The sequence below is a fragment of the Camarhynchus parvulus genome, chromosome 2 (assembly GCF_901933205.1).
Source record: "Camarhynchus parvulus chromosome 2, STF_HiC, whole genome shotgun sequence".
In the NCBI taxonomy this organism is placed as follows: domain Eukaryota; kingdom Metazoa; phylum Chordata; class Aves; order Passeriformes; family Thraupidae; genus Camarhynchus; species Camarhynchus parvulus.
In genome coordinates this window covers 110,992,484-111,019,593 of record NC_044572.1, presented here as the reverse complement: position 1 = coordinate 111,019,593, position 27,110 = coordinate 110,992,484, and the positions used below count along the sequence as shown (strand labels likewise).

Sequence of the window (27,110 nt, the reverse complement as noted above, 5' to 3'; positions counted from 1 at the left end):
CTTAAGCATTATCCACTGAAAAAAATTACCCACTGGTTTGCAATGAAAATTTTCTAAGACATTAAGACAACCCAAACATTAACACATCATACAGAACATTGTACCTGCTAAGCCTTAATTAGGTAAAGAAAAAATCAGAACAAAAAACAAAGCTACAAGTTCAGGTGTCCTGCAGAGCAACTGCAAAAGTGCCTAGATGCAATATGGATTGAAAATTAAGTTTCAACTCCTGTTCAACTCCCTGCTGCAGGCAACTAGGCTCCACATACTTCTATTTACTCTGTATTACCTTGAGATTACAGCTACAGATCCTGTATTTGATAAATAACCCACAGGATAGAAGTCCAAGAGCAACTCAAGCAGCAAAGGATGTGCAGCAGACAAAACCCTACCTGTGACTCCTGCTGGCACAACAGTTCATGTATTTACTCTTTACCGAGGGCTAAGCCTAAACCCACAGGTTACCACACAATGCAGAACCACATCTATTACCATTATTGCAGCTTTACAATAAATTTACTCCATAAACACGTAGCATATAACAGTGAATGTTTCTGAAAAAGAATGGATTATCAGAGCTCATTTACTTTGGCTTTTTTATTTATATTATATATCATAACTCTTATGCATATTTTTATAAAATGTCATATGGAAATTTGATCCTATTTAAATATTTGTCAATGTTTGCTATGAAATATTAAAAATTATTCTTAATTAAAATAAGCATTTAATTTAGAACTTATTTGCTTCTTGAATTCCTAAGCCATTACCAAATACATAAATGCACATCCAAAATTGGTAAGATACTATTTTTTAATTCATAGAGAATTATCTACAAGGAATTTAAGAAGCAGATTATGTTAGATAAATAAGGTATAAATCAAAATTTAACATAACACTTGCTACTCCATGTCAATCCCCTCTTTCAACTTTTCCAAGACCTCTTTTCTTCCCGTGAATGGGTTTCAACCTTATCATAAATAGCCAACAGATTAATGTATCATTTTGAGGGTTTAGAGATTGTCTCAGAAAATAGAAAATAAAATCCTGATGTCCTAACTAATTTTCAATCTGCATTCAAGTGTACAAGGCCACTCTTTTAGTAATAGCTTTCTCATGTTTTGTAATTCCAACATTTAAATCCCACTGAGATATTTTCCATATTAATGCATATTAAACAAATCAACTGCAGTAAACTTATAAAATATTTACAACCTGATCATTGTTGCACAGACAAAACTTAAAAGCAATATAAATACAACTATTAGCCAGTGTATACAGAAGGGGGTATGATGAAGGCTCTGAAGAATGAAGTAGGATTTTCAGTAGATTTCCAAAAGGAAACAAGTGTGCAAAAACACTCTGAAGAGTAGTGCAGTGATCTAATCTTTCTGCCTCCAATAAACTTCTTCATCAGAACTTCATCCATATTAACTCCTGCTTTCTATACCTGAACAGCCCATGTTCACTGATCTGTCATAGAGCAGAATGCTGGATGAAACAAAAAGACCATCCTTGAACTGGCAAAGAGTCAGAAAGAGAAGATTTCAAACATGTCAGCACTGCATTATTTTAAAAATACAGGTTCAAATGCTATGGAGTTAAACAGGATTTAAAGGTAATTTATTTGGCAATATTTTAATTTCTGGCATTGTTTTCTGAAATAAAGGATTTTCTGCTTTCGAAAGTATTTAAGAAGAGTCAAAAAAAAAATATGGCTAAAGTACATGATGCATTTAGCAAAGCTGATTCACCAGACTACAACTACAATTCAGATCTCTCAGAATTTCTCTTCTAGAAGAAATCTCCTTAATAAAATTTTATTTTATACCCAAAATGATAGCATATTAACAAAAAGAGAAGAGCATCCCCATAAGGAACAGCCTGAGGATGAGTGGCAGATGAATAATTTTCTCTCATTTTTTAAATAGGATTAAAAGTAACCAAACAACAAATCTCCAACATAGTGCAAATTACAGCTGTTGAAAATAAAATGACCCCACACAGCCAGAAAGGTGTAGCACTGCCAAAATTTGACAGCTATTAGATGGAAGAAGAAATGCTGGAATTTGTACAGCTCAAATCTTCATAATAAAACAATCACCTTTAATATAGAAAAGCCTATCTGAGAAGAGCAATTACACAAATTTAGGAAGAAGAGATTGCACTTTGTTGCTTGTCATGTTAGAAGGTACAGGCATATTTGTTAGGAATAACAATAAAACAGCTGATGCCACTGCATTGATATCAGCATACACTATCATTTCAGCAACTACAAAAGACAAAAAAAGACTAAAAAACAGAAAAGCTCACCACTTCTTCATGCCTGCATTTTCTCACATTAATTCCATTAATCTGTTATTAAAAAGATAAAGAGAAGACTTACTCTACATTTCATAAGCATAGATTTCATTTCACTTTTCTAGAAGAATACAGACAGAATAATTTGCAGTTTTACTCACCTGTAGAATTGCATCTCCTATAAAGAGCAAACCTGAAAGTTCCGCTGAAAACAGAAAGCATATTTTTCACTCACTTTGTACAAAACATCCAACATTTTGTGTACAAAAATTTTTATTTAATTTAATGCTTTTGCATTATCTTTTAAAATGCAAACAAAAACATGATTAAAACTTCAACATAAAACTTCCAATAAAATTACTTGTATTTTCCTTTATAAACCCAAAATACTTGTGTATCAATGTTACAATAAAAGAGTTTATTCAGCTCAAGCACACAACTATGAAACTTCTTCCATCAGCCACCAACACCTTTCAGGCCATTCTGGTAAGGGGGGCCATATTTTTCTGAATAGAAAATTACTGCAGAACTAGTTCTTATTTGCCTGTGAGAGATAATTTCTTACAAAGAGAAAAAAAGCAACATGGAGACTCCAGAGATACTTATGTATAACAAATTTAATTTTTAGATTTTTACCAAGGATAAAGAACCCTCTAGATCTTGCATCTTTGATAAATTCTGATAAATAATAGGGACTATTAATGCTGGATAACACTTACATATGTTGAAGAGCTACAAAGTCAATATATTGTAAAAAAATCACCAGCCAGACTGAATGTGATTTTAAGAACAAAGTTGCATCACAACATTTATAAAATCTAATTCTACACTTCCAATTTTTAAACACTGTGCTCCATTTCAGAGCTATCTCGTTCAAATACACCTTGTAAGCATACCAGAAATATGACAAAGATTATTTGTCTGTAAAGACATCAATCACCTTTGAGAACATGAACATGAGAACTACAGGATATTAACAGATTACATGTAATTATTACCTATAGTACTCCATATCAACATAGAAGAGACTGCCTGGAAAAAGTTAATATTGGACTTGATCCAAAAACTTTACTTATTTACATGAGCTACATTGATGTAAATTATGATACTCAAGTCCTTGTTTGGCGGAATGGTCCTATTAGCTGTATTTAAAAACGGATGGTTAAATTATTGCCAGACAGATATTCTGGTTTATTTTGACGCATAGGCTTTGGGTCAAACAGCATTTTCTCTATCAAAGTTCTCTAGTCCAGGAACACAGCATGACATTTTCTACATCACAAGACAGCAGTCTCCTACAAAAGAGATATCCCTCAAAACTAGCTCTGCAAAAATCAGCAATATTTTTATTGAAAGCAGTAATGAAAATTGTATCACAGCTAGGTATTAGGGCTAGAAACAATGCAACAGATACTGCAGCAAAAAAACTAATGACAGAAATAAAATTGCACTTCAGTGTGTTCAATTAAACTTAAGTATATCTTTCTTATTTTTCCTGCAGTGCTTAATAGCATTTTAATAGGTACTGCATGTAATATACACCACATCTTTATGTATTAGTTACATGTAGTCACAAGTATAAATTCTTTAGGTTAATCTTATTGCCTTCCTTAGGGATTCATTCCATGCTACTCCTTATTCTCCCTTACTCCAACTTTCACATCTACCTTTCAGGGTTGTCTTTTGGTTCTCAATATGCTGATTCTTCTATACTTCTCTATCTGAGTGGGTAAGTAAGAAACTTTTTTTTTATACTGACGCATTTTAGTTGAGGAGAAGCTGAGTTCTAGAATTATTTCATTACAGATGGAGGAGAATGTTTCCAAGTTTGCATTTCTGGCCTTACACAAATACATACAAACATAACTAAGTTATTAAGCACACATTATTAGTACTGGTTCACAACCTTCCTCCTTCATACTTGTGCACATCTTGAGCTGTTTAACTATTATCCATGTATCATTCCAATAATTTCAAAATGTTGCCAGTTAAATCAATACAGAAATTCAGCACCAGTTCTGTTACTATTAAAAATAAGTATGGCCAAAACTTTATGCAGTACTCAAAGTACTCTAAATACAACCTGAGTAACCAGGTTAAAAAGTCATGCATTCTCCTTCTGTGTTACTATGATTTAAGAGCCAAACATTTAATCTGTTACAACTTCCAGACAATAATTACTGGGAAGTCAAAGCCACTAAATCAGTGCCTTTCTTTAAATTTATTAAACATTTTCATTCTATTGATACATCCCTATTTCTTTTCTATACTTTCTATGTATTTTATAATACTTTCCTGTTACTTTACTATTTCTATTTTCTAAAAAAATAAAAATTGAAGACTTTAAAAAATATTCCAAATATCAATTCTGTACTTTTTCAGAAAAAGTTTCTGAGGAAGAGAGAGATCATAAATACATGGGAGAGAAAGGGTTCAACAACAGTATTTAACATTGACTGAAGAATCTCTAGATTTAATACATCATTTTCTAAAGGGAACATTAAAGTACAGTTTAATAAGCTGATACCTGATACCCACCTCTTTGTTCTTTGGAAATCTTAGAAATGACCACTGGAATATTATGTTCTGCTCCACCCTGAAAACAAAATAAATGACAATCTTTGTCAGTCACTAAAAATATCTTTTTGCTTAAAGTTATATTTTAACCTTTTTCTAAATGCAATTTTTAGAGAGACTGAGCAAATAACTCTGATTCTGCACTTCTTTTTCTAATGAATATTTGACTGTGATTAATTCCTTATTGTCTCACATAAAGAAGTTCTCAGAAGGCATCATTAGCTCGGGAAGTGAATTCAGAACTCTACCAGACTTGAAGGACATCAGTTTCTGTGAATTCTGGAGAGCCTAATGTAAGAAATGTGTCCTGTAAAAGCAGAATGGACATCCAACTATAATGGCAATCACACTGTGACCACTTAGTTTTCATGCTGGCAAGAAGGAGGTAAACAAAAGCACAAGAAAGAAGGATTGGTCTTTTCATGTCAAAAGCAGCCTTTATTTGTTTCTGTCTGTCACACAAGCACAAAGAGTGAGGAAAGCAGTGGCATAAGTAATATGAAACAGAAAAAGAAGCATTAAGAAATGGAACAGTAGGTGTTCAATAACGGGGAGAAATAAAGGAAAACCAGATGATAGTTTCAACAGTTCCACAACAATTCAATACTGTTGCTTCATTCAATTTATCCTGTTGGGACTGGAAATATTTATGGTGATTAAGAACAAAGTAATAAAAATAAACCTTAAACGAAAAGGAAATTCAAAGGAAGGTAAAGGCAAAAATACAGAGGGACACAAATACTTTTTCCTCCCTTAAGAGCATCAAAGCATACACTCAAATACAAGCTGTACAAATTCAGGTCACCAGAAACCAATGTCTGCCACACTGTTGTGTTGACTAGGAATACCAGTTTTTTCTTACTCTTCTTTTCTGCAGACAGATTTTACTTTGGAAATGATGGCTTTTTTAGGTCCAGGCACCCTGTGTCAAGTTGTGAAAAGGACTTACATAAGTATTTCAATTCCTAAGAAACAGCAGACATCCCTTATTCATGCAGTATCAAAGAGTTTGAAACTGAACAGACTCCTGCACTCAACACCTCCTTCTGTCATGGAATAAAGATTAATTTCCTGTGCAGCCACAGAATGCTAAATAGGATAAATATTCCTTTTGCTAGCGGCTATCAATGCAAATGGCCCTAAAAAAAAAGTTAATGGGGATCTCAGTAATATTACAACAATTATATGTCTACAGGTAAAGTTCTTCTCGCATTGCATGAGAGAAGTGTTGACAAGCATGGGACTTATCATTACTATATTTTGTTGAATATCTTTCAGTAGTTTTCACCAGAGGAACAGCAACAGTAAAAGCTGGCTTCACTGCAGATAATGAGTTCAAGCTCACTAAATTCATAAGTTTTAACCTATACCCTCAAAATTTTCTAGTTGCATGCAAATTTAATTACTTCAAAACTTTTCAAACAAACAGAAAAAATAACAGGGTCACTTTCTTCCTAAGCTTCCAATGTTACACACATGTTGCACTATCCAGGATACCTAAAGCCCAGCAAAGTGTGAGGTTTAAAATGGCCTCCCTTCCTCCTTAGATCTGAGGCTCCATTAAAGTAGGGAATTACTTTTATTACTAAGCCAGCCTGAAATGCACACAACTTGATTATTCCTCTCTCATTGTATTGAATCTACTTAAACCCATTTCTACTAAAGATCTGAGGAAGCTTTCAGTACTTTCCTACTGAAGAGAATTGTCTCTTCTCATTGCATCCGAGTCTGACCTGTATGAAGGCTTCTTTTTAAATTAGTAAACAGATGTAGTACCTGCTGTTCTAAGAAACAAAAAATCAAAACTGGAAACAGCAAATAGTTGGCCAACTACCTATACCCAGCCACTGTTAGCAATTTGTAGCTAACTGTGTATATTCTGCCAACACCTTGTTGAATACTACTTCAGGTTGACACTGCAGCCTTGCATCCTGCATTCTCCATACTTGATTCTCTGTCCTGTAAATGTATGCATGTCTAAAATGTAATGTATGCATGACTAAAATCCGGTTTTACAGTCTCAGGGGATACTCTTCTGAAGAAACCTCTGGGAACAGAGGCAACTTTTTCACTGCTTTAAATTTTCTCTTCCTCCAGTACAGACATGTAGTTATAACCTCAGACCAGAGGATGGACAGAAATACATCAAATAGTGGTGCTGAAGACTTAATGGCTCAGACCTCTGCCAGACTCTAACAATGATCTTTGTCAAGCAAATTTGCTTTGTCATTTTTCCTCAAGCAGGGATAAACCTGAATGACAGCAGCTTCCCACCTGCAGAGGTGGTCCTGCTAGAAGAGGCAGAAGAAGCTCTAATCACTGGCAGCTGTTTGAAGGTCACTGTCCTGAATGCTGGTGAGAGGTCATCCTCTTCTACTGGTGAGAGGTCACCCACACCTCCTTTCAAAGTGTCACATGATACACTCCTAAAGATTTTTTCTCATCCCAGTTTTTATGCGCAAGGGTTTTTTTGAGAAGTTTTTGACATATGAAAAATAGGGCAATTGAAAGCAGTAACATTATTGACAAAGGCTGGAGGTTTTTGGCTCTAAGTATAACAAGGAAATTAGTTTTTTATTTTCTAAAAAAAAAGAGTTTATAAATGATCAGAGCAATTGTTGGACTTTCCCGTCATCAGAGTTAGACAATGTCAGGGACTATGACTTTAAAGTAAAAGGAAGCATTTCCACTAGCAAAAATATCTTTAAGGTCTAGGGACACTGAATTTTTCAATTGAGTTAAATTGGAAAGTCAAACTGAATCTCAGATCTGTTATGCTGTTGACCATTTTAAAAGAATGATCAAAACAGAGGCAGAATAATGGCAGTGTACAGAGTCCTGGTAGACAGAAGTCAGACTGTAACCAAAAACCTCAATTTTTTTAATGAACTCTCAATTCTGTTGCCTATTTCTTCAGGAACACTACACTCCAATTATTGAAAAACAGGATGTTCTTTCAGAAATCATACACTGAGCAGCTTCTTTTGTCAAGGTTCTGCATCTCAGACTTGTCAGAGATGTGATAAATGACTGAAATACTACACTTTCCAAATTCTATGTCTATGTCTATGGCTATTCCTCCACACACAGACATTTAACAGGAAGCTTCAGAAAAGAGAAAATTTGTTCCTTCAGAAGAGTGTAAACCAGAGCAGGTCTGCTTCAAATTCAATCACAGTTCCACCACTAACTTCAGCTAAGACATACAGCCAAACAACACATTGTCAAACCCTAAAAGAACGGATTATAATCTATTTCTTCAAGGGCTGAAGTTTAGGTCTTGGACAAAAGTCAACCTTACAAACAGAGGTTTTCTTAAGCATTTAGCTGAATCTCTGATTTTTACAAATATAGTTGGAATATCCAGGTTATAAGAGAGGAGTTTCCTTCATAGAGAGGATAAAAAAAATACTTTTGGAAGTATTAGGAATTTGTTCTCTGTACTTCGGAAAAAGAATAATTCCAAGGTTCAAAATACTTGCAGTGGGATAAGACATTTTCAAAATTTATGCAAGAAAAAGTTGAAAGGTAACTTTTTCATGTGAGTTTTCTGACAGTAAATGGATGTTTTAAGTTAGTAGAAAAAAAAAAAAGACAAAATAATGCCCCAGACCTGACAGCTGAAACTAGGCAAATTCATAACCAAGCCCAAGCAAGTATTCTAAAGTGAGTGTCATTAATCACTGTATTGCTGTAATTAACACCTCAGATAAACAGCATCCTCTGACATACATCTCAGCCAGAAAGCAAGTCCTCAAATAACCCCTATCTTTAATTAGTCTGGGAGTAGTAAGACAACAGAAACTACTGCAGTTCAAGGGGCTATGGAAATTATTGACACAAGGAGGAGAGGCCTCGGTGCTTCTCACTCCTTCAGGGTGACTTGTAGAATTCTACTTTCTCTCACAAATTCAAAATAATTACATTTGTATTTAAAAGTAATATTTTAATGTGTTTTTTATTGAAGTTTAGGAATCTTACAAAACAAAACAAAAACATAGCAGCAAAATTGTATTCATCGGCAGAAGCAAACCATGTTTGAATTTTAAACAGAAAACTGGCACTTTTCAGAATATTTGGAACTGACATGTCATTTCATGCCATAAATAAAAAGACCATTTCAGTGAGTCTTCAAAAAGTTTGCCTACTAAACTAAAAAAGAAAAATTACTGTAAGTTCCTGTTCTAAGTAGTTTTTTACACTAGTTTAAAATTATAATAATTGAATTTATTTATTTTTGTTTTTGAGATTGTGTTGGCTATCCAACTGCTTGTCCATCTTTGTGAAAATGTAGAACTACAAAAAGGAACCTAGCAAAAAAGGTCCAACAAACATGATTGGACATTTTAATTTTTTTTTAAAATAAGTAATTCTAAGTAATAAATCATACTAGTTGAAACACATTGACAGAACATCCTGGACCACAGAATTCAACTTTCCATTTTCATTATCTAATCTGTGCCATCCAAAAAAGTTTGAGTTTCCTTGTTTTAAAGAGAACTCTTTGCTCTTTGATGACATTTTTGAAGGGATTTCATCACCTGATTGATAGTTATTTTAAAAAATTAAAAATTTTCTATTCACACCTGACTTTATGTATCTTCACCTTTCCAATACTTTGATTAATTTTGATCAAAATATCTATGATATAAAATAATCATAGAAAACATCTTACTCTAAAAAGTTAAGAATAACTATTAATTTAAGAAAGACCATTGCACATTCTCTATTTATTTTATACTTCTAAATGATGTTTTATTTTATGCAATGTACATAATACTTAAATAATGTAATCTTGAGATTGTCAGTGATATTAATTCTAAATAGCTCATTGTAAAGCATATGTAAAAATCAAGTTTGACTCTTGAGATTTGCTCTCCAATCATTTAAAGTCCTTACTGTAACCAGTTACTTCTTAGCAGCATTTAGATAAAACCACCTTTAGCCATACACTTGATTTTACACTGACATTCATTACTTCATTATTATTCAGTGTACTGTAACCTATAATGATACCAGAAGGAAAAAAAATTTAAAAGTTGTTGACCAAACTGATGAGAAACTTCGGTGACAAAATAGCAATTAGTTTCCCTTGAACAGAGGTCTTCGTGGGTCAACAAGATAACAGCAAGTGCACGAAGGCATTTTTAAAAGTTAATACTTCTATTCAGTCATATTCTTATCAATGACAACACAAATGCACATTAATCCTTCTTATGAGTCACTTATAAGGTCAGTACTAGTAGATGTCATAGGAAAATCTATACTTTCACTTTATATGCATAATTTAGGCCTCTTTGCATTCATGTGAAGTACACTCCATTTTTTCCATTGCTATCTTGAGACTGAGAACTGCTGTGTATAGAAGATAAAATTAATCTTGTGTTGTCTACACTCAGACTCAAAGCTAAGGTGAAGTTTTCAAAATCATAGATTACAATGACAAAAATTATTAACCCTTCCTCCCTCTCCTAAAAAGGATCACCTACACTTGTATATGTTCTTAAATCTTACTGAAAAAACAAAAAACACAGTAACATGATAAATTGCTGTCTGGGCTTGATCTATGGAAAAATAAACAATACAAGCATGCAATAACACTTTCTGTCCCACTAATGAATTGCAATGGATTAATGTGATATTCTTTGTAGCAGAATTGATTATGAACTTACTGGCTGTTCCTTGTGCCTGTCACTGTAATTTAGCATTCATTAATAACTATTTAAATTAGAGAGAAGCTGAACAGGTACAGTCTATACAGTTGAAAACACTTCGCAAGTCTTACATCAAACCTTATTACAGAGCTGGTCAGCTTGAATTTTAAGTGAATGATTGCCTTCCATTCCATAGTGTAGAATAGGTCTAGTTGCCTGCTGTAACAGTATCTAACATATAAGAATCTGTTTCCTGTCTTGTTTCTAGTCCTCTCAAATAGTTTGGACTCATTAACAGTAACAATGATTATATATAAAGACATGCTTTGTGTAATATGCAATAAATAGACCAAAAATATCATCTTACCTTTATACTTAATCCAAATCCTCCTACAGTCTGTCTTCTAATTGTTACTGTTCTTTCCTGGAAAAAAGAAATCAAGTTTTGCTAGATTTAAGGTCTTCTGCCAAAACAACTATATTCAAACTTCAATAAGTTTTTTCAACGTTGATTTTTGTTGTTTTAATGAAGTTCTGAGTTCTTGAACTTAAAATCCCATGAAACCTATGATCCACAGGAAAAAGACAAAGCCTGGAAGAAGAGAGCCTGTCTCAAAAAAAAAAAAAAAAAAAAAAAAAAAACCAACGAAAAATCAATTTGTTCAATTCACACCGTGTTAGCAAGTACTGCAATGCTTTAAAAAACCCAGACCTTTGAAGTTGGACAATTATGGTACAACACACACATTTCAGAGGTTAAGGCCGTGACTAGTCCTAAACTAGTCCCATCTGCAGGTTGATCACTACATGTTGAAGTACATACAGTTCACTCCTGCAGTGCATTTCTCAATGCAGTTTCATCTGAAAGGGAAACAACTTGTGCCTGCCAAGACCACTCATTGACGTTAATCAAAGCCTTACAAGTGCACACGTTGCATGAATTCATTTCAAAGCATAGTAATGATCCAAATTTAAAAAAAACCAAAAACAAAACCACCAGAAGCTAATACATAACCAGCCACTGTTGATCTCAGACCAATGGTTTAAAAATCATAAGCCATAACCTACAACTACTAAAAGCAGCCCATCTTTTTCCTTTTATTGCTTGTCTAAAAATTTGTGCTGTAAAAACTGTAGGCTACTATCTGTCTTAGATATAAACATTCACAAAAAAGATTTTTTTGGGTTTTTTTCCTACTCTCTCTGTTGACTTTATAACTACAGATCATTTAGATTTAGTACATTTAGGTAATGGTAAAATAATATATTAGCAGCTATTCCATATATCGAGATTCAGATATATCAATTTTGTAGATTTTTGAATGCTCTCTACATGTGGTCTGATTTTATACTCATTTAATTACCTATTATGCTACTATCAATTCATGGCATAAGTCTGCATGCATGTGACATTTAATTATATTTATTTCAACACAATTAGCATAGATGGTTCAGTGTCAGTCAGATTTGAACAGATCATCAGAAATGTAGCAGTGACAGGAAGGATGAAATGCATACAGATATACTTCTTTTCTTCCTTACTTCATTATCAGAAAGGAAAATAAAGGAGGTACCACATAAAAGTTTTGAAAAACTGTCATTTCAGAAATCTGGTGAAAATCAAATCACCTTGTTTATTTTTTCACATTTGTGACAAATATGAACTGAGTAACTGTGGAAAGAGGAAGCATAAACTCATCCAATGTTTTGAACTGAAAGACAAAATGGATTGCCTAAAATGAGACTACCAATTATTCATTTAGGCTAATGCTTGAAAAATGTAAAATGCTTGCAAATATTTATTATAACTAAAAGGTATATATTTTGCTGTTAAATAGCCAAACACTTCAATTTTTATTTTTGACATAAACCTCTAAAAAGGAACTTTCATAATGCAGTTCCCACAGATTGGGTTAAGGCCACAGACTGTACTCAGAAAATGTAGAAAACCTTTTGTCTGTCACAGTATCAGATGGCAGGTAATAGTGCTGACAATATATTCAGGATAAACCAATATAGGCCACAGTCTCATGTGTGGTCTAAGCTGAGTTTACATAAATGAATAGAAAACACTGAGCTGTGGCTCCACTGGGAGCTGTATTTTTCCTGTTAACTTTATCTTGTTTCCACCTCCAGCTTGTGCTGAACATGGAGCACAGAACATGAACTTGACTTGTACACTCGAGTCAATATATTCTGTTATTTTTTGTTATACATGCTCAAATCAAATAGAACACACTTATGCTAAGATGACATTGAAAAATAGCAACCTTTCACTAAACTGGCTTGAACTGGCTAGTGTTACATCAACCATGAATGGAAAAAAGGACAATACATGGATTAAATTTCAAACAAAGTAATATTCTCAGTGAAAAACATGTAACTTCATAAAATTTGTAGTTCATGATATGTCAGTAGTCACTGTAAATAGTTCATGATGAGTCAGTAGTCACTGTAAATACTGACATCTGATCATATCCTAAGCTGAAGCCACATTTTTAAAAACCTAACAGAAAACTATACTGAAGAATGTTTCTGTCCTTGTTGTCTTTCATAGCTCAACACGCGCCTAAGTACCCATAAAAAAGTGCTCACATAAAAGAGTCAATAAAATATACTTTTTGGTTTTCACCAAAGGCAGAATCAAGATAGTTTCAAGCAAAGGCACACTATCAGACTTCAAGATAATCCTGAAAACACTTGATCCAGGGTCTTCTGTGAGTTTGCCAGTGCTGTCTGACAGGAAACTAGAAAGATTTCACACTGGAGTTCAGCACTACTTCTTTGTGTGAAAAAAGTCATGTTAGCATGGATGATTTCTAAATAGGCAAAACTGTATAGAAGTAAGGGAGGAAACCTGAAAAATTTCAAGACACTTTTTCAGCTCAACATAATGTATCAGAGGGTTTTGTCTAGTATTTTTTTTTAGGTTCTTTTCTATCTCCATTGAAATTTGATCTTAAATATTTTGGGACCAGAGAGTTACTGAACTGAATTTCACTTCAAAAGCATATTGCAAACTAGATTCACTTGAGTGATGTGTAATGTGAAGGGAAGGCACTGCATTGTATTTAATCCAGGCTAAATCAACACACCTCTGAGTTTTACAATAAAGAAATAATACTTTGCTTATTTGCAGAATTACATTTTCTTTACATCAAGTTAGCTAAAATAACAAACATGCAAATGACCTTCAAAGTACAAATCAGAATTACATACAAGTTGTATATTTCTTTAGTAAAAGTAATCCCTTAGTCTGCAATTTAAAATCCCATATAAACCTTATAGTGAAACAGCATTTCCAGAACAGTTAGAAGCAAACATTTCAGACACCTGAATTTTGGTTTGGGACAAAGCCCCAGCTCTAATCAGCCATTGTTCCATGCAAGTTTATTTTTGTAATTGATAAAGAAAAATAAACACATTCAATCCTGGCAGGTCAAAGCAGGTGTCCAAATTAGTTATTAATGAACTGCATCGAATATAGAGGCAGAATGTCAAATTTAGCTTGAAAAAGATAAATTCATCCCTTTTGACTTACAAAGTAACTTGAATCAGTATTTTGATGATAGATACTTGCTTTGAAATGTTTTGGCAGGAAACTCCTTTGTCTAAGTAAGTTTATAATTTGATTTGCACATGATTTATTTTATGTAACCCTCAAAAACCCCAAACCAAACTTAACTTTCAGTGCCATTTTCAACCCAGGTGAATGGAATATACCTTGTCAGCAAAGCAATATATTTTAATGTAACATATTTTTACTATAATGATTAATGCTCAAAATAAATTTAACCAGCAATCTGAAGCAAATTATTTTGTTCTGATGCCTTTAATTCGCATTTCAAGTGAACAATAACAATAATAAAAAGCCTTTCTCTGGTCTAATAGCTTTAAGTTCTTAAAAAGATTTATAACTATTCATTCATAAAACACAGCAAGAACTCTGAAGGCAAAAAATTTTGTACAAGTTGCAAAGTGCTCTAAGTATCCTGACTGACTATTTTGTTGTTCAGGTTAAAAATACTGATGTTCTGTTGATTCTCTATTAATATTTTTATGTGTTCCCCTCTTTTTGCATCACATGATATACTATGAATTTGCAGTGGTTTTGCAAATTCCAAAAGCACCTTCATTTCCAAGTTTACAAAATAAAACTTGGTTGAGATGAAAAGATACTTAGTTCACTATCAAGACTACACAAAGTGTTCTGTGAGCTTGTAATTCAATTTTCACATTTGTTATCTACATGATAAGAAACAGAAGGAAGGTTAGAGCTCCTAGGACTCTTAAAAGCAAGATTCAGAGTAGTGTTCTTGCTGTTTCCTGGAACAGAACAAAAGTAGTTATTATTTTATTGAAAAACACAAAGCTGCTGCCATGCTGTCAGCATTTTCCATGTGTCTCAGAAAATTGACTGGAAAGGACAGCAATGAGTTCCGCCAAAAAAAAAAAAATCTTCCTCAGAGCTATGCAGTGAAAGAGAAACAATGTTTTTGAGGCTTTCATTAGAGGTACTAAAATTTCTCAAAATCCATATGATCTTCTGGGGAACATAAATGTTTTCATAAGTAAGATCAGAAGTGAAAAATGACCATGTGAACACAGAGCAACATAAATAGTGAGGAAAGGAAAACCCAGAATCTAGGTAATAAATCATAGGTAATCATTAACTATTTATATTTAGTTGAGAGATACTGTTATTTTTAAGTTACATCTTGGAGCATAGTAAAAATTCAAGTATTTCATACTGAATCGAATATGATGTAAAAGAATGTTTATAATTATTTAATTGACTCTTAAAAAATATTTGGTTAGCAATATTTTTCAAACTATCTATCTTGTATAATATAAAGCAGTCATCTAACGAGATCTAATATCAAATACTGTGTCTCTGTGAAAGAAGTCAAATATATATTGAACAAAAGGATGAAGAAACTTCAAAAATCTTAACAAAACTGAGTTAACAGCATGTGAAACTTAAATATACCATTTCTCAACCTTTTTCCCAGTGTATGGTTATTCATCTGGTGAGACTGGATATTCATCTTACAAGAGTAAAGGTATTAAGAATTAGTTTGTCTAGGTACAGACAGAAAACAAGACCTCTCTTTTCAGAGGATTAGAAGAGAGACCAAGGTATTTTACATAGGGAAGAAAGTGATAAAAAGCTGAAAGGTTTGCAGCACAAAACAGGAGGTGGGGAAAAAAGGAATAGACATGGAGAGGAATCTACAACAGTACAATGACATGGAAAGATGTAGGAGGAAGAAATGGAGGAAAATAGTAGAACATAAATTTTAAAATGTAATAGTATAAAGATAAAATCAATACATTGGCAGCAACTTCATAGATCAACCTGGTAACATTTGATGCCACAATACATTCAAGGCCACACTCTCATATAATTGATCAGTTATTAGTAATCCTACTAAACTTTGAAATAAGAAAATATAATGAGGATTTTTAAAATTTTATTGAATCCTTACATACATTTTCTAGGTTTTAAGTCCTCTTTTGGGTAATGCTTTGTGCTGTGCTTTGCTCTTTCTTAGTGACATTTTTTTGGATTAATTTACCTGGGCAAGCTTTATAATCATTCTGAGTGTAAAGGACACAGGTCAGTCAGATTCCCAATTTGAATTAATAGTGCTAAAAAGGTTTGCCAGCAGACTTGTTCATCAGCTACCAACCTCCATCATGTGGCATTTGAAGCTTGTCTCATTATTTCAGTTCCTCATGCAACTGGAGGAGGTTGGCAGTAAGGGAGGGCTGCAACCTGCCTGGTCAACTGGAAATCCCCCTTCCTCTGCATCTGCGCTGGAAACTGAGGGTGGCAAACACAGCAGTGTCGTGCAGGCTGATAACAATGACTAGAATGAAAAAGAGCTCTCAATCCTTCATACTTCAAAATGTTTCTGGTCCGGCAGCCTACGCTTGAAAGCTGAAACACTCACCTAAATATCTACTTATAAAATTTCCACTCATACAATTGGTTAACTTCAGGAATATTGCATTTCTTAGTACAGAAATTAAAGAGAAACAAACCTATAAACCCATAGTCAGGATCTGAACTTCCACCAGGTTTCATAAGGAACATTCCTCTGTAGTTTCCAGCAACTGCCTTGCATCATCCACTGCTTTCAATGTTTTAAGTTCTCTGAGTTTTTTCTGGTTTGCAATATTTTTCTTTCTTGGGAAGGAAAAGCCTTCATCCAAGGAGGAAAAGTCATTATTTTCTTTCAAATCTGGCATTATAAATGGCACTTTTAACCTCAACAGATTGCTATGCTTTTTACTTTTAAGTAGCTCCAGAAAAATAAGCTGCCTTAGGCTTTCCCTAAATAATCATATTTACATCTGTCAGGTTGTCACTTTAAAGCTGTCCAGATTGGCAGGGGAAAATCATCTGATAGATACTTGACGACTTCAGTGAAAAAATGGATTCACTCCACTGAATAGCTGACAGATACCAAAAAGATAAAAAACCGAAAGATTCTTACTGGTAGCTTTGTGAAGGTAACAAGAATGGAAAGTGTTTGAAAAGTTACCTATCTGTCCACATATTTGCAATTCTTTACAAGACAGGGAGTTCCATTTTGGCATTGCTTATAATATTCAATCGCACATCAGAATCAAAATTGTAAATAAAGGCAATAGAAAAAATAAGTCAAAACTATAATTTACCATTTTAAGATTTTAATTTTTTTCTTCTATTTATATTCATTTAAATTGCTAGTGTTAATTGAATCTTTTTTAGCAATACTAAAATATATGACAAGAAAATTCATAATTTTCAAAAGAGAATGATCCAATATAACAAATACAAAATTAATTCTCAGGAAATCTCAAAAAAATAAATATTCAAGCAAGGAAAATGTAATAACTTCATGTGATTTCCCAGGCATGTCATCCCTAAGTGCTGTGTTCTGAATTTAAATTTATTCTTAAAAATTAATAACTTTATTATTGAAATTTTTAAAATCAAGAAAAAATTCTATTGTGTAAAGTTTTTAATTTAAAATACTTTTTTTAATACAAAACTAAAAAAAAATTAGAAAATCTCTAACAACTAATTTTTTTTTAATACTTTATGGGCTTTGTATATATTTATGAATCTTTCAGCACTCGATTTCACAATAGCATACAGACAACCCTAAAAGTGAGACATAATTTTTTTTACGCTTCCAGTAAAAAAAAAAAGAAAAAGATGATGTGGTTTACAATATCACAAAACAGATCTGGCTGCAGTGCAACATTTTGAGACAGTGTTACATCCTGGCCTTAGTAAAGGTGTTTATTGATAGTTTTTTAATCACAAAACCAATTACAGTCCATAGGCTACATTTAGATACAATTGTATCAACCTCAGTTAAAAGCTTGGACAAATGCCATGCTACTCCGAGAGCTGTTGCTCTATCAATTCACAAAAAAAACCCAAAACCATTCTCTCATTTTTTATTGGTATTGAATTATGACTGACCTTCACACAAATTTTCCCCAAAGATCTTTAATTAAAAAATCAAACCACTAAAAGAACTTCTTAATCTTTAATTAATTAATGCATTTACTATACAGCACCATAGAAATAAATTACTTGGAAGAGATGTGACTCATCTGTATGTTATCATCAGGTGAGTTAGCAGTATTTTGTAAAATCTATGACCCTTTAAAAGAATATTTAAGAAAATTTTGTAGAAATACAAACTACCCTAGTAGCTAACAATTTGCCAGCTGCTTGCAGTTTATTTTGATTCTTTAAGAAAAAAGAGTAGCTGATTCAAGTCGTCCATTCTGTCAGATGGTTCATTGTCATATTCTTAATTTATAGATCTCACATGCACATAGACTCTATGTATAGAAAAATTCTGAGTACAATCAATGAATGAAATTTATTAAAGAAAAGAAGCAAAAATCCACAGCTTCCTAAACAGACAAACTGCTTATCTTGATATAGCACAATAATCCTTTTCCTTGAATTTCATGTTCAGGAAAGGTAATAGAAACTGTGAGGATTAAATCTAAAATAAAAATACTGATTCTGGAATGGCAAATATTAAAACCTTTCCTAGGAACAAATCTACTTCAGATATGCCATACCTTAGGCTATCTATTTCCTCTACCATCATAATTTTCACCAAGATCAGCATTAGGCTTTCCTGGTTAGTCCAGGCTATTTAAATGTGTGTCTAAAAAGAGTGGGAGTTGCCTCACTGCACATTCTTATATGGACCACCATACAGCAAACTTTTGTGAGCGTAATTTCAAGAAATTAAAGAAATACGCTTAAAAGAATAGATAAAGATATTGTACAATTCTGCCATAAATAGTGATGAGGTTCCTACATGGTTTAATTCAACTCTTTTTGGGACATTTAGTAACCGCTCCAGGAGAAAAAGGTGTACCTGACCTAAGGGACAGCAGTCTTATCTTCCAACACAAGCCACTCCAACTGAGGCAAACACTTCCCATAACACAAAACCTCTCAACAGGCAAGGATTTAATTCAGATTAGTAACAACATTGCCTTTGAGTTTCACAATATGTTCTCATCCCAATTTTGGTCATTTGCACGGGAGCTCAAATCTACATTGGGTATTTGCTAGCAGCATAATGCTGAACCCGCTACACTTGTTTCTCTTGGAAAGCAAGACCTTCTTATTGCACACAAAAAGAAATATATTTAATACTTATTGATGCAACTGATGCTCAAATTTAGATGTAGTCCATGATCATTTGAATGATGGTTGATCCTGTATGGAGTTGCTATAGGTACAATTGCTGCAGAACCCTCATTAATGCTTTTTTCAGACCACTAAAGCAACAGATGCTTTCCTTTTTTAGTGTTAATAAATAAACACTATTTATTTTGCTTATAATTTTCTATGCATTTTATTTTCTTACTTCAAACTGTACACAACAAAAGAAGAAACAATGTTTCTTTGCACCTCTTTAGTTTTGGAAACTAGAACTGTCTAACACCAAAAGGAAGTGTTCGAAATTAAGAACCAGGTCCTTATCCCATACACTCACATTAAACAGCACTTCATTCCTAAGGAGCCATTGATTTTATTTAGATTATTCCACAGGATGCAGATCTGGATGCTGCTGGAACGTTAAGTGCCTGTTTAAAGACTGTCCTACACAGAGGAGCATGCAAATTGATTCAGACTCAACAAACAGAAGAGACACTGTTCTGAACTAGAAACACAGTAATAGCCTTTCGTTCCATACCAGTGTAGCAGTGGTAAAGCAAAACCTTACAATCAAATCATTTAAAGATTATTTATTTAAACAGATTAAAAATTACTTTTACTGTAGCTACTTGTCTGTAAAATTTAGCAATACTATTGTTCCTTAGACAAAAATTTTATTTTTATGCTTAAAGAGTTCATTCTCTGAGGCATTAAGTATCAGTTGCTAATGAAATCCCTTGCTTTGCAGAATTCAGGTAAAGGAAAGATAAATGCAATAAGTTATCTAGAATAACAGAAAAACAGAACAAAATAAACCCAACAAAGTAAAATATAGGAAAAATATGCAAACAAACAAATTAAACCTAATAAATCAGGAATAAAACTGAGGAAAAACAGGGAGGAAAAAAAAGGAAGCCTGTGGGACTTCTGTGATTACAGTATACAACCAAGGTACATGATTCCAGATTATTCAAATTACCTATGACAAAAGGACCGTTAACTGTCTGTGAAATGCCAATCATCCTTATTTGGAATGAACCTACTGCTAAAAAAAACTAGACTTAACCCTAAAGGAAATCAGAGTAAAGTGCTCAGAAGTCACTACTCCAACAACGATACTTCCAGGAAAAAAACTCTGCATCAACACACTAATATCTATCAGTTAATGAGTTATGCATTAATATGCAAATAACATGGGGGAGTTTAACTGGGGAAGCAAATAATTCATTATTTTCTACAGAGCCTTTGCAAAACTAAGGAGAGAAACACTGTAAGAGAAAGCCTTGCTGTGAAAAGGGAAAAAAATTAATATGCATTTCATGAAGACATTTAAATAACAAGTTCAGCAGGATATTACAGATATTACAGCAGAATAATGAAAGTCATATTTCTGAGTGATAAAATCTTTTAATAAATAAAGTCAGAATGGTGTTGGTGAAATAATGGTGCCACAGTCTATGTTGCTAATTGAACAACTACAGCTTGAGCTTGAACTCATAACTTCTTTCTATCCTGGCTGTTGGATGTCCTGTCTATTGAGGAACACGGGACTCTGATTGGTAAAAGGAGCATCTATATTCCACATAAAGGATACAGACCTGTGTTAGCAAACTGCCTTTGTTCAGCATGAAACAGTCAGAAGCTAATGTCAGATTTGTCAAGCAAATAGACCCAGACTCTATGGAGACTCTGAGCAATGTGTTCCTCTTGTTTCAGAGAAAAGCTCCGAAGAATTCACCTTGACATATTCATAATCATAAGAAGGATAATTTGATACATTTTTTCATTAATCTTTCACACTCTTTGCATTGCTAACATTCTACCAATTTATTTTTCATTTGTGCTTTCTATCTTTTTACTGTGCTTGTATTTAGAGATGCAAGTATGTGGCAAGAGCAGCAATTAAATAATAAAGCAGACATAATAGCATTAACAAAACATTTGTATAAACAGATATCACACTACTATGCCTCACAAGATTTAACATGAAATTCTATTATTATTTTACTTAGCTTAAAGGGAGATCTCTATAAAATATAATTACAGTATCAATAAAAATGTCTACAGAAATTAATACTAAATGTTTTCTATTATTTTTGTACCTATCTCCTAATATTAAATAAACACTTTGCATTACAATAGCTCTAAACCCTTTGGAATTATTCTGTATAAAATTTTACAGATCTTCCAAATAATTGTAATTTCTCATGCACAAAATTCAATATGATGCTTAAATAAGGAATTTGACACATCAGGTAAAAACAGTAATACAAAAAGCCCATTATCCCTCTGTTCCATCTCTGTTAACATGACATGCTGTTAAAGATAGTGACTCTCACAGCATTCCTGAAGTCTAGTGCTGGCCTACCACAGGAAGGAACCCAAGCAAAAGAGGATAAAAGGTAATTCCTGTACCAGCAAAGCCCTGATATAATTATCTTATCACTCCACAGACAATACTTAGATACAGGTACTTTGAGGTATCTGTACTCCCTGTAAAAACCATTCTCGTGTCATTTCTCCCACATTCATTGGCTCCAATACCCAAGGATGAGAGAAGAGAAACAGTGCTGCAGTCATGCATATACCTTATTTTCTTATTGATGCTTCTTAGATGAGTATTGCTAATATTTACTCACAAAAGAAGCCCTAAAATACACTTAGTGTTAACAGTGTAAAATGAAATACCAATCCATGGAAGCAAATGCATAAAGATGTGTGTATGCACCCGCACACACATACACACAGCACGGTTTCTTTGTAAAGAACATCTTAAAGAAGAAATAAAAACTACTTACACCAGAATAGAAAGGCTCACCAGACACACAGATCACATCCTGCTCCTGGATCATCAAAATATCTTTGGCTAAGTGCAGTCGCACTTTGAAAGGCTCCTGGTTACCATCCTGCAGCAAACAAACCCCTGTCTTTGTCTTCAAAGGAGGGAATAAAGAAAAAAAGTTATTTTCAGTTAGCACTTAGAATTGTTAGAAGTGATATTTTGAATAAGAATACTTGATAGATAGGTACAGTCACCATAAAGATGTTAACAAATACTCAAGACTGTTTTCAATGATCATTGTATTTACTGTGTTTAGATTACGAGAACAAATGTTACAGTAGTAAATATTAAAGGCAGATTTTGCAATAATAAGGTGCTATTTCACCCATGACGATTTTGTGAAACTCCTTCCAAATTGCTTCAAATCAGCTGTGCTCTTATTTCCCATCTTTTCATTAATTGATGAAATACCCCACTTGTACACAAAATAAAAGCTGATCCTCCACATATTACACACTTTTTGACACAGAAACACGTACAATGACACCTCCAAAAGAGCCAGATGTGAGTATCAACAGCTACATGAACCCAGATGTGGGCTATTGTCTGTCTGTGAATACAGTATGGATTTAACTTTTTTATGTTCCTTTTCAAATGAGGATGCTGAGCTAAAGAGAAAATAAAGACTAAAACTCCCTGTAGTAACATAGTTCTGGCTCCATTTCTGTATATTACACTTATGGCTAAAGATCAGGAATTCTGTAGGACATCTCAATATATAATAAATGATTTCCCAGCAATCAACAGTGCCTTTGTGGTAGCACCTACTTGTACTATCTTTTGAGGCATTATACTTGAGAGTGTGAGCGCTGAAAAGGTTGACACATGAAAGTACCATCAGTATTTAATTTCTCCTGAAGGTTATGTTGAAAATAGCACTCTTTGAAACATTTCATCAATGGACAAAATTCCTATTGGTAGAGCATTTTTTTTAATATGAGAAATCTGCTTACAAACAATCTAAAACCTTTGCTTTACAAGTAATTTATCAGCATAAGCATTTGCATAGATACATATATATAGATATATAGATACAGATATAGATATATAGATATATAAATATATATACATATGTATCTCTGATGAAAATTCGCATCTAGAAAATATTGAAAACCTTTGACTCATCAGTGCCAATAAAACCTTCACTATCTTCACAGAGGTCAGATTTCAATCCAACAACTGTAAGAAGTTGGCTTAAGAGGAGATCAAGGAAAGAAAAGTATTTCTCTAAACTTTAAGTGCCAAGGTTGACCTGGATGAATCTGAGGGCTCTTTCTCAGACAAGAGTTTAAAAGAGGATTTGGAAGATCTCCCCATAATGTGCTCTTACATCCATAGCATGGAAAGAACAAACACAAATATGGAACTGACAGTAGGCCACTGGCAAAAGAGAAGTTTAAGTCTCTCTCACCAGGTTTTAAAAGAGGTGGAAAGGTCGAGGACAATCTTTAAATAGTTCTATATAATGGTCTCCACTGACAAACTGTTCTGTCACTGCTGCTCCATACTCAACACTCAAACTTTGAAAATTGTTTTTTCTTGGATACCAGGAGCAAATATGTATAAATCAGCCATGACTTTGCAAGTGGCTTTGACATTGTTTTTATTCTTTTTAATCTAGGTAAGAATAAGAAAAAAAATAAGAGCTCAATGCATTGAACTCACACTGAGGTCAGTCGAACCTCTGGTCAACATTCATCCTACACCATTTTTCTAATATTAAGATGACTTTTTTTGGGGTTGTTTTTTGTGAGCAGGATAAGACAGAAACTGATTAATGTACACAGATGAAATAAATGGATCACAGGAGTTAGGTTTTCAGTAGCACTGAAAAATTCTCTCATATCATACATAAAATGTTACAATATTAAAACAAAGAGTGGTCATGTCCTTAGAACTTCTCCTTTACACGCTAAGATGCCTCCTCTATCCTTGAAGTTGTGAAGGAAGCAGTAAGTGACAATGGAAGTTGAACAATGTGGATTGTAAATAATTATGGTCAAACTAGGGGGCTAAAACTTAGAAAACGCCTGTCTTCTGCAGGAAAGTTTGCTATATGCCTTCCCTCCTCCCTGGATAACTGGCAATAGAATAAATTCTGCCTCTCATACACTAGGTATAGTAACTCTGTCTTACTTGATTGCACATTTCTGATTTGGTCAATAACCTTATAAAATCTCTAGAGTCTTTCTGCAAAAGCTGAGGGGCTACTAGGGTTGCAGGAATTAGAGGCAACCACAGCAGGCACAATTAGACATTATAATAAAATTAAAATTCAAGTCAGTTTCTAAATGCATATGAGCTGAGCCTATTCAGCCTGAACAACCAAATCAAGCTTGGGAACAGCAAAATATTTTGGCCCTTGGAAAGATTGATTACACACACTCAGAGACCTTATTTACATCAGACATTCTAAAACATAATGAACCACTTTACTGTTGTTGGGTTTTATGAAAGCTAGTTTACAATACAGTTCAAAATTAAATCTTCAATTATACTAGCACCTTCCCTCTCCAGCCTGACAGCTGCATTAACCATGTTAAAGAGAAGCACGCAGCTGAGTTTCATTAGGTAACTTCAAAAGAAGACCTTGAGAACAAAGACTGGAATGAAATTGTTTCATTTTTGTCTGTTAAAACCTCTTTCTTGCTGTTCTCACCCAGTCCTTTCAAAGTAATCCACAACCTGAGTAAAATAAAGATGTGAGTTCCTGTTCTAGAGCTGGAAATTAGGGAAGACAACCTGTATATGTATTTTCATGTAAACTGCTGCACACACCAACATTTTTATTCATGTGGCCAAAATTTATTGTGCAAAATTATTCTGATCAGCTGTATAGCCTATAGCCCTGCCCTCTCTTACATTTGAAGAGCTTAGATGCTGTGCATGTGTGTGCATATGTGTGCATGAGGTGTGGGAGTACAGAGCTAAGGCTGATAATTGCCTTTTGTTTCTGACACCAATTTTTAAGAGATTCCATGTGAGGCTGTGCTAAAACTTTTCCCTCCAAGCCTTTCCCATGCCACTGGCAGACGGCTGAGCCCTACTCCTGTCTTACAGCAATGGGGCGCAAACAGCACATGGGCTGAGCTGCTGGGCCATGCAAGGCATCCTCTTGTGCTCAAACACATGGCACACTGCATCACCTCACAGCAAACATGCAGAGAGAAGCAGAGTTCAGCTGATAACAGTTTGCTAAGCCAATAAATTTTGACTGAGCCCAAATCACCAAGAGCGTCACCTTATCTATAGAGTTGGGCTCCTGCACTGCAAAGATGGGAAGAAAACTGAGTGTTTGAAGTTGCACATTTTTATGAAGCAGAGGAGGTACGTTAAGGAATGCATATGGAAGCATTGGAAAGAGGTGAAAGGGCTTCCACCTGAGAGAAGAGCCTGTGGCTTCAGGCAAAAGCAGTGATGAAGGAAGGTAGTAGTACCTAAGTAAGAGATGCAGTGAATGCTGCACTCACACAAGGCTGCCTCTGTCATCTCATTCCACACAGTTTTAAGCTGAGTTAGATAAGAACACTGATGAGGCAAGAGCTGATGTTCTGGGAACTGCTTACAATTCCTGAACTAATATAATTACAAGAGGGGCTGAAAACTGATCTCCCTTTGCTTTATCACACCAGCCTGTGGTGAACCTTCTGCTTCAGGTCACTACCAGAGGACAGTTGAGGTGGGCAGAGCCCTTAAGGCAGACTGCTTTTCCAGAGAATATGGTCACACTCTGATCATTATTAGCAACAAGGCAATGAAAAAAGGCCACTTAAAAATTATACCCTGACTTACAGCACATTGCCCATAGGGGCTGTATAAAAGATCTGGCCTAAAGATTCCTTTCCTAAAAGGAATTTAGAAATTCTTACATACCAAAACAAACATTCCACATTTGTTAAATGAACTTCACAAATATTTAAGAATTAATTTAAGGGAAAATACACATGAAAACTACAGCTCCTACATTTATTCTAGCAGCAGGGTACCTACAAAACACATACCAAAATAAATACTGCAAGAGAAACATCATTAAAGTTACCCGTTGATTTAGAAGTCAACTTCCTGCAGAACTTCCAAAATAAATATTTTTTTTTTTTTATCTGGCCTATACAAGTCTGTTTGCAGATTTTCTGTTGATTTTTTTTTTTCATTTTATGTCTTTGGATTATTTTTCTTGTCATTTTTTGTCTTGTCATTTATTTCCTATGTTTTGTTCTCAAAGAGAGTTTCTCAGTCTTTCAGGCAATTTTAAATACTTGTAGGTTTCAAGACATCTTCTACTTTCTGATACTTCATCTATGTATTTGGCTCTACAGTAATAAAACAATTTATTTAGCTTCATTGTTTCATATCAGCAGGAAGACTTCAACAAATATCCCAGAATAGTTTAGTCCACAAACAAGTGGAAGCATGAAAGAGGGGAGAAAAAAAACCAACTCAGCACATTTTCTATGCAAGGTGACCTGGATTTTTAGTTTCTACTTTGACTGTTATGTCCTAAAAGAAAGTAAGCCTCTGCAATTTGGTTTTAAGCCTTGAAATTTATTTCTATTATCAAGAACACGATAGCAGTAAGGAGAATGGGTTACAAAACTGCCTTAAATGTGTACCTAGCTCCTTCAGATTAATATCTACCCTTTTGGATGCTTATTTGAATTGAGGCTGACCTTTGAATATTTGGAGATATGCCTGTCACTGCTTCATAATCGTAAGTATAATAATAAAAAAGGAAATTGAATCAGAGGTTTAAGGAGGTAATGGCATTGGATTTAAGGAGGTAATAGCAATGGATTCAAGAGGCAGGAATATGTGTCAGAACCATATATGGGATGTTTTTTAAACAGTCCAGCCACACATTCTGTGGAGGTATTGCTAGATTAAGTGAAAAGCCCTTATATTGTCAAAAACTGGAATGCAGCCCAGACACACAGGGATGTGTTCAGCTTGTCATTCAGAGCCTCTTCAATCAGATACCAACATTTTCCAATCCAAGGGACAGCAAGTCCATTCCTGCATATGAATTGTACACTCCAGTCTGAAA

General features: G+C 34.0%; 1 protein-coding gene across 2 annotated transcripts in view; it reads right to left on the bottom strand.

The window, feature by feature from the left end:
* Positions 1-27,110, bottom strand: part of SNTG1 (syntrophin gamma 1) — a 318,609-nt gene that overhangs the window by 126,652 nt on the left and 164,847 nt on the right. For both annotated transcript variants that reach the window (XM_030971023.1, XM_030971024.1), the window contains exons 3-7: positions 22,026-22,160; positions 10,900-10,956; positions 4,840-4,897; positions 2,463-2,506; positions 2,314-2,355 (exon numbers count right to left, since the gene is read on the bottom strand). In XM_030971023.1, the coding sequence (XP_030826883.1) occupies positions 2,314-2,355; positions 2,463-2,506; positions 4,840-4,897; positions 10,900-10,956; positions 22,026-22,160 (336 nt within the window). The remainder of the gene's footprint in view (positions 1-2,313; positions 2,356-2,462; positions 2,507-4,839; positions 4,898-10,899; positions 10,957-22,025; positions 22,161-27,110) is intronic.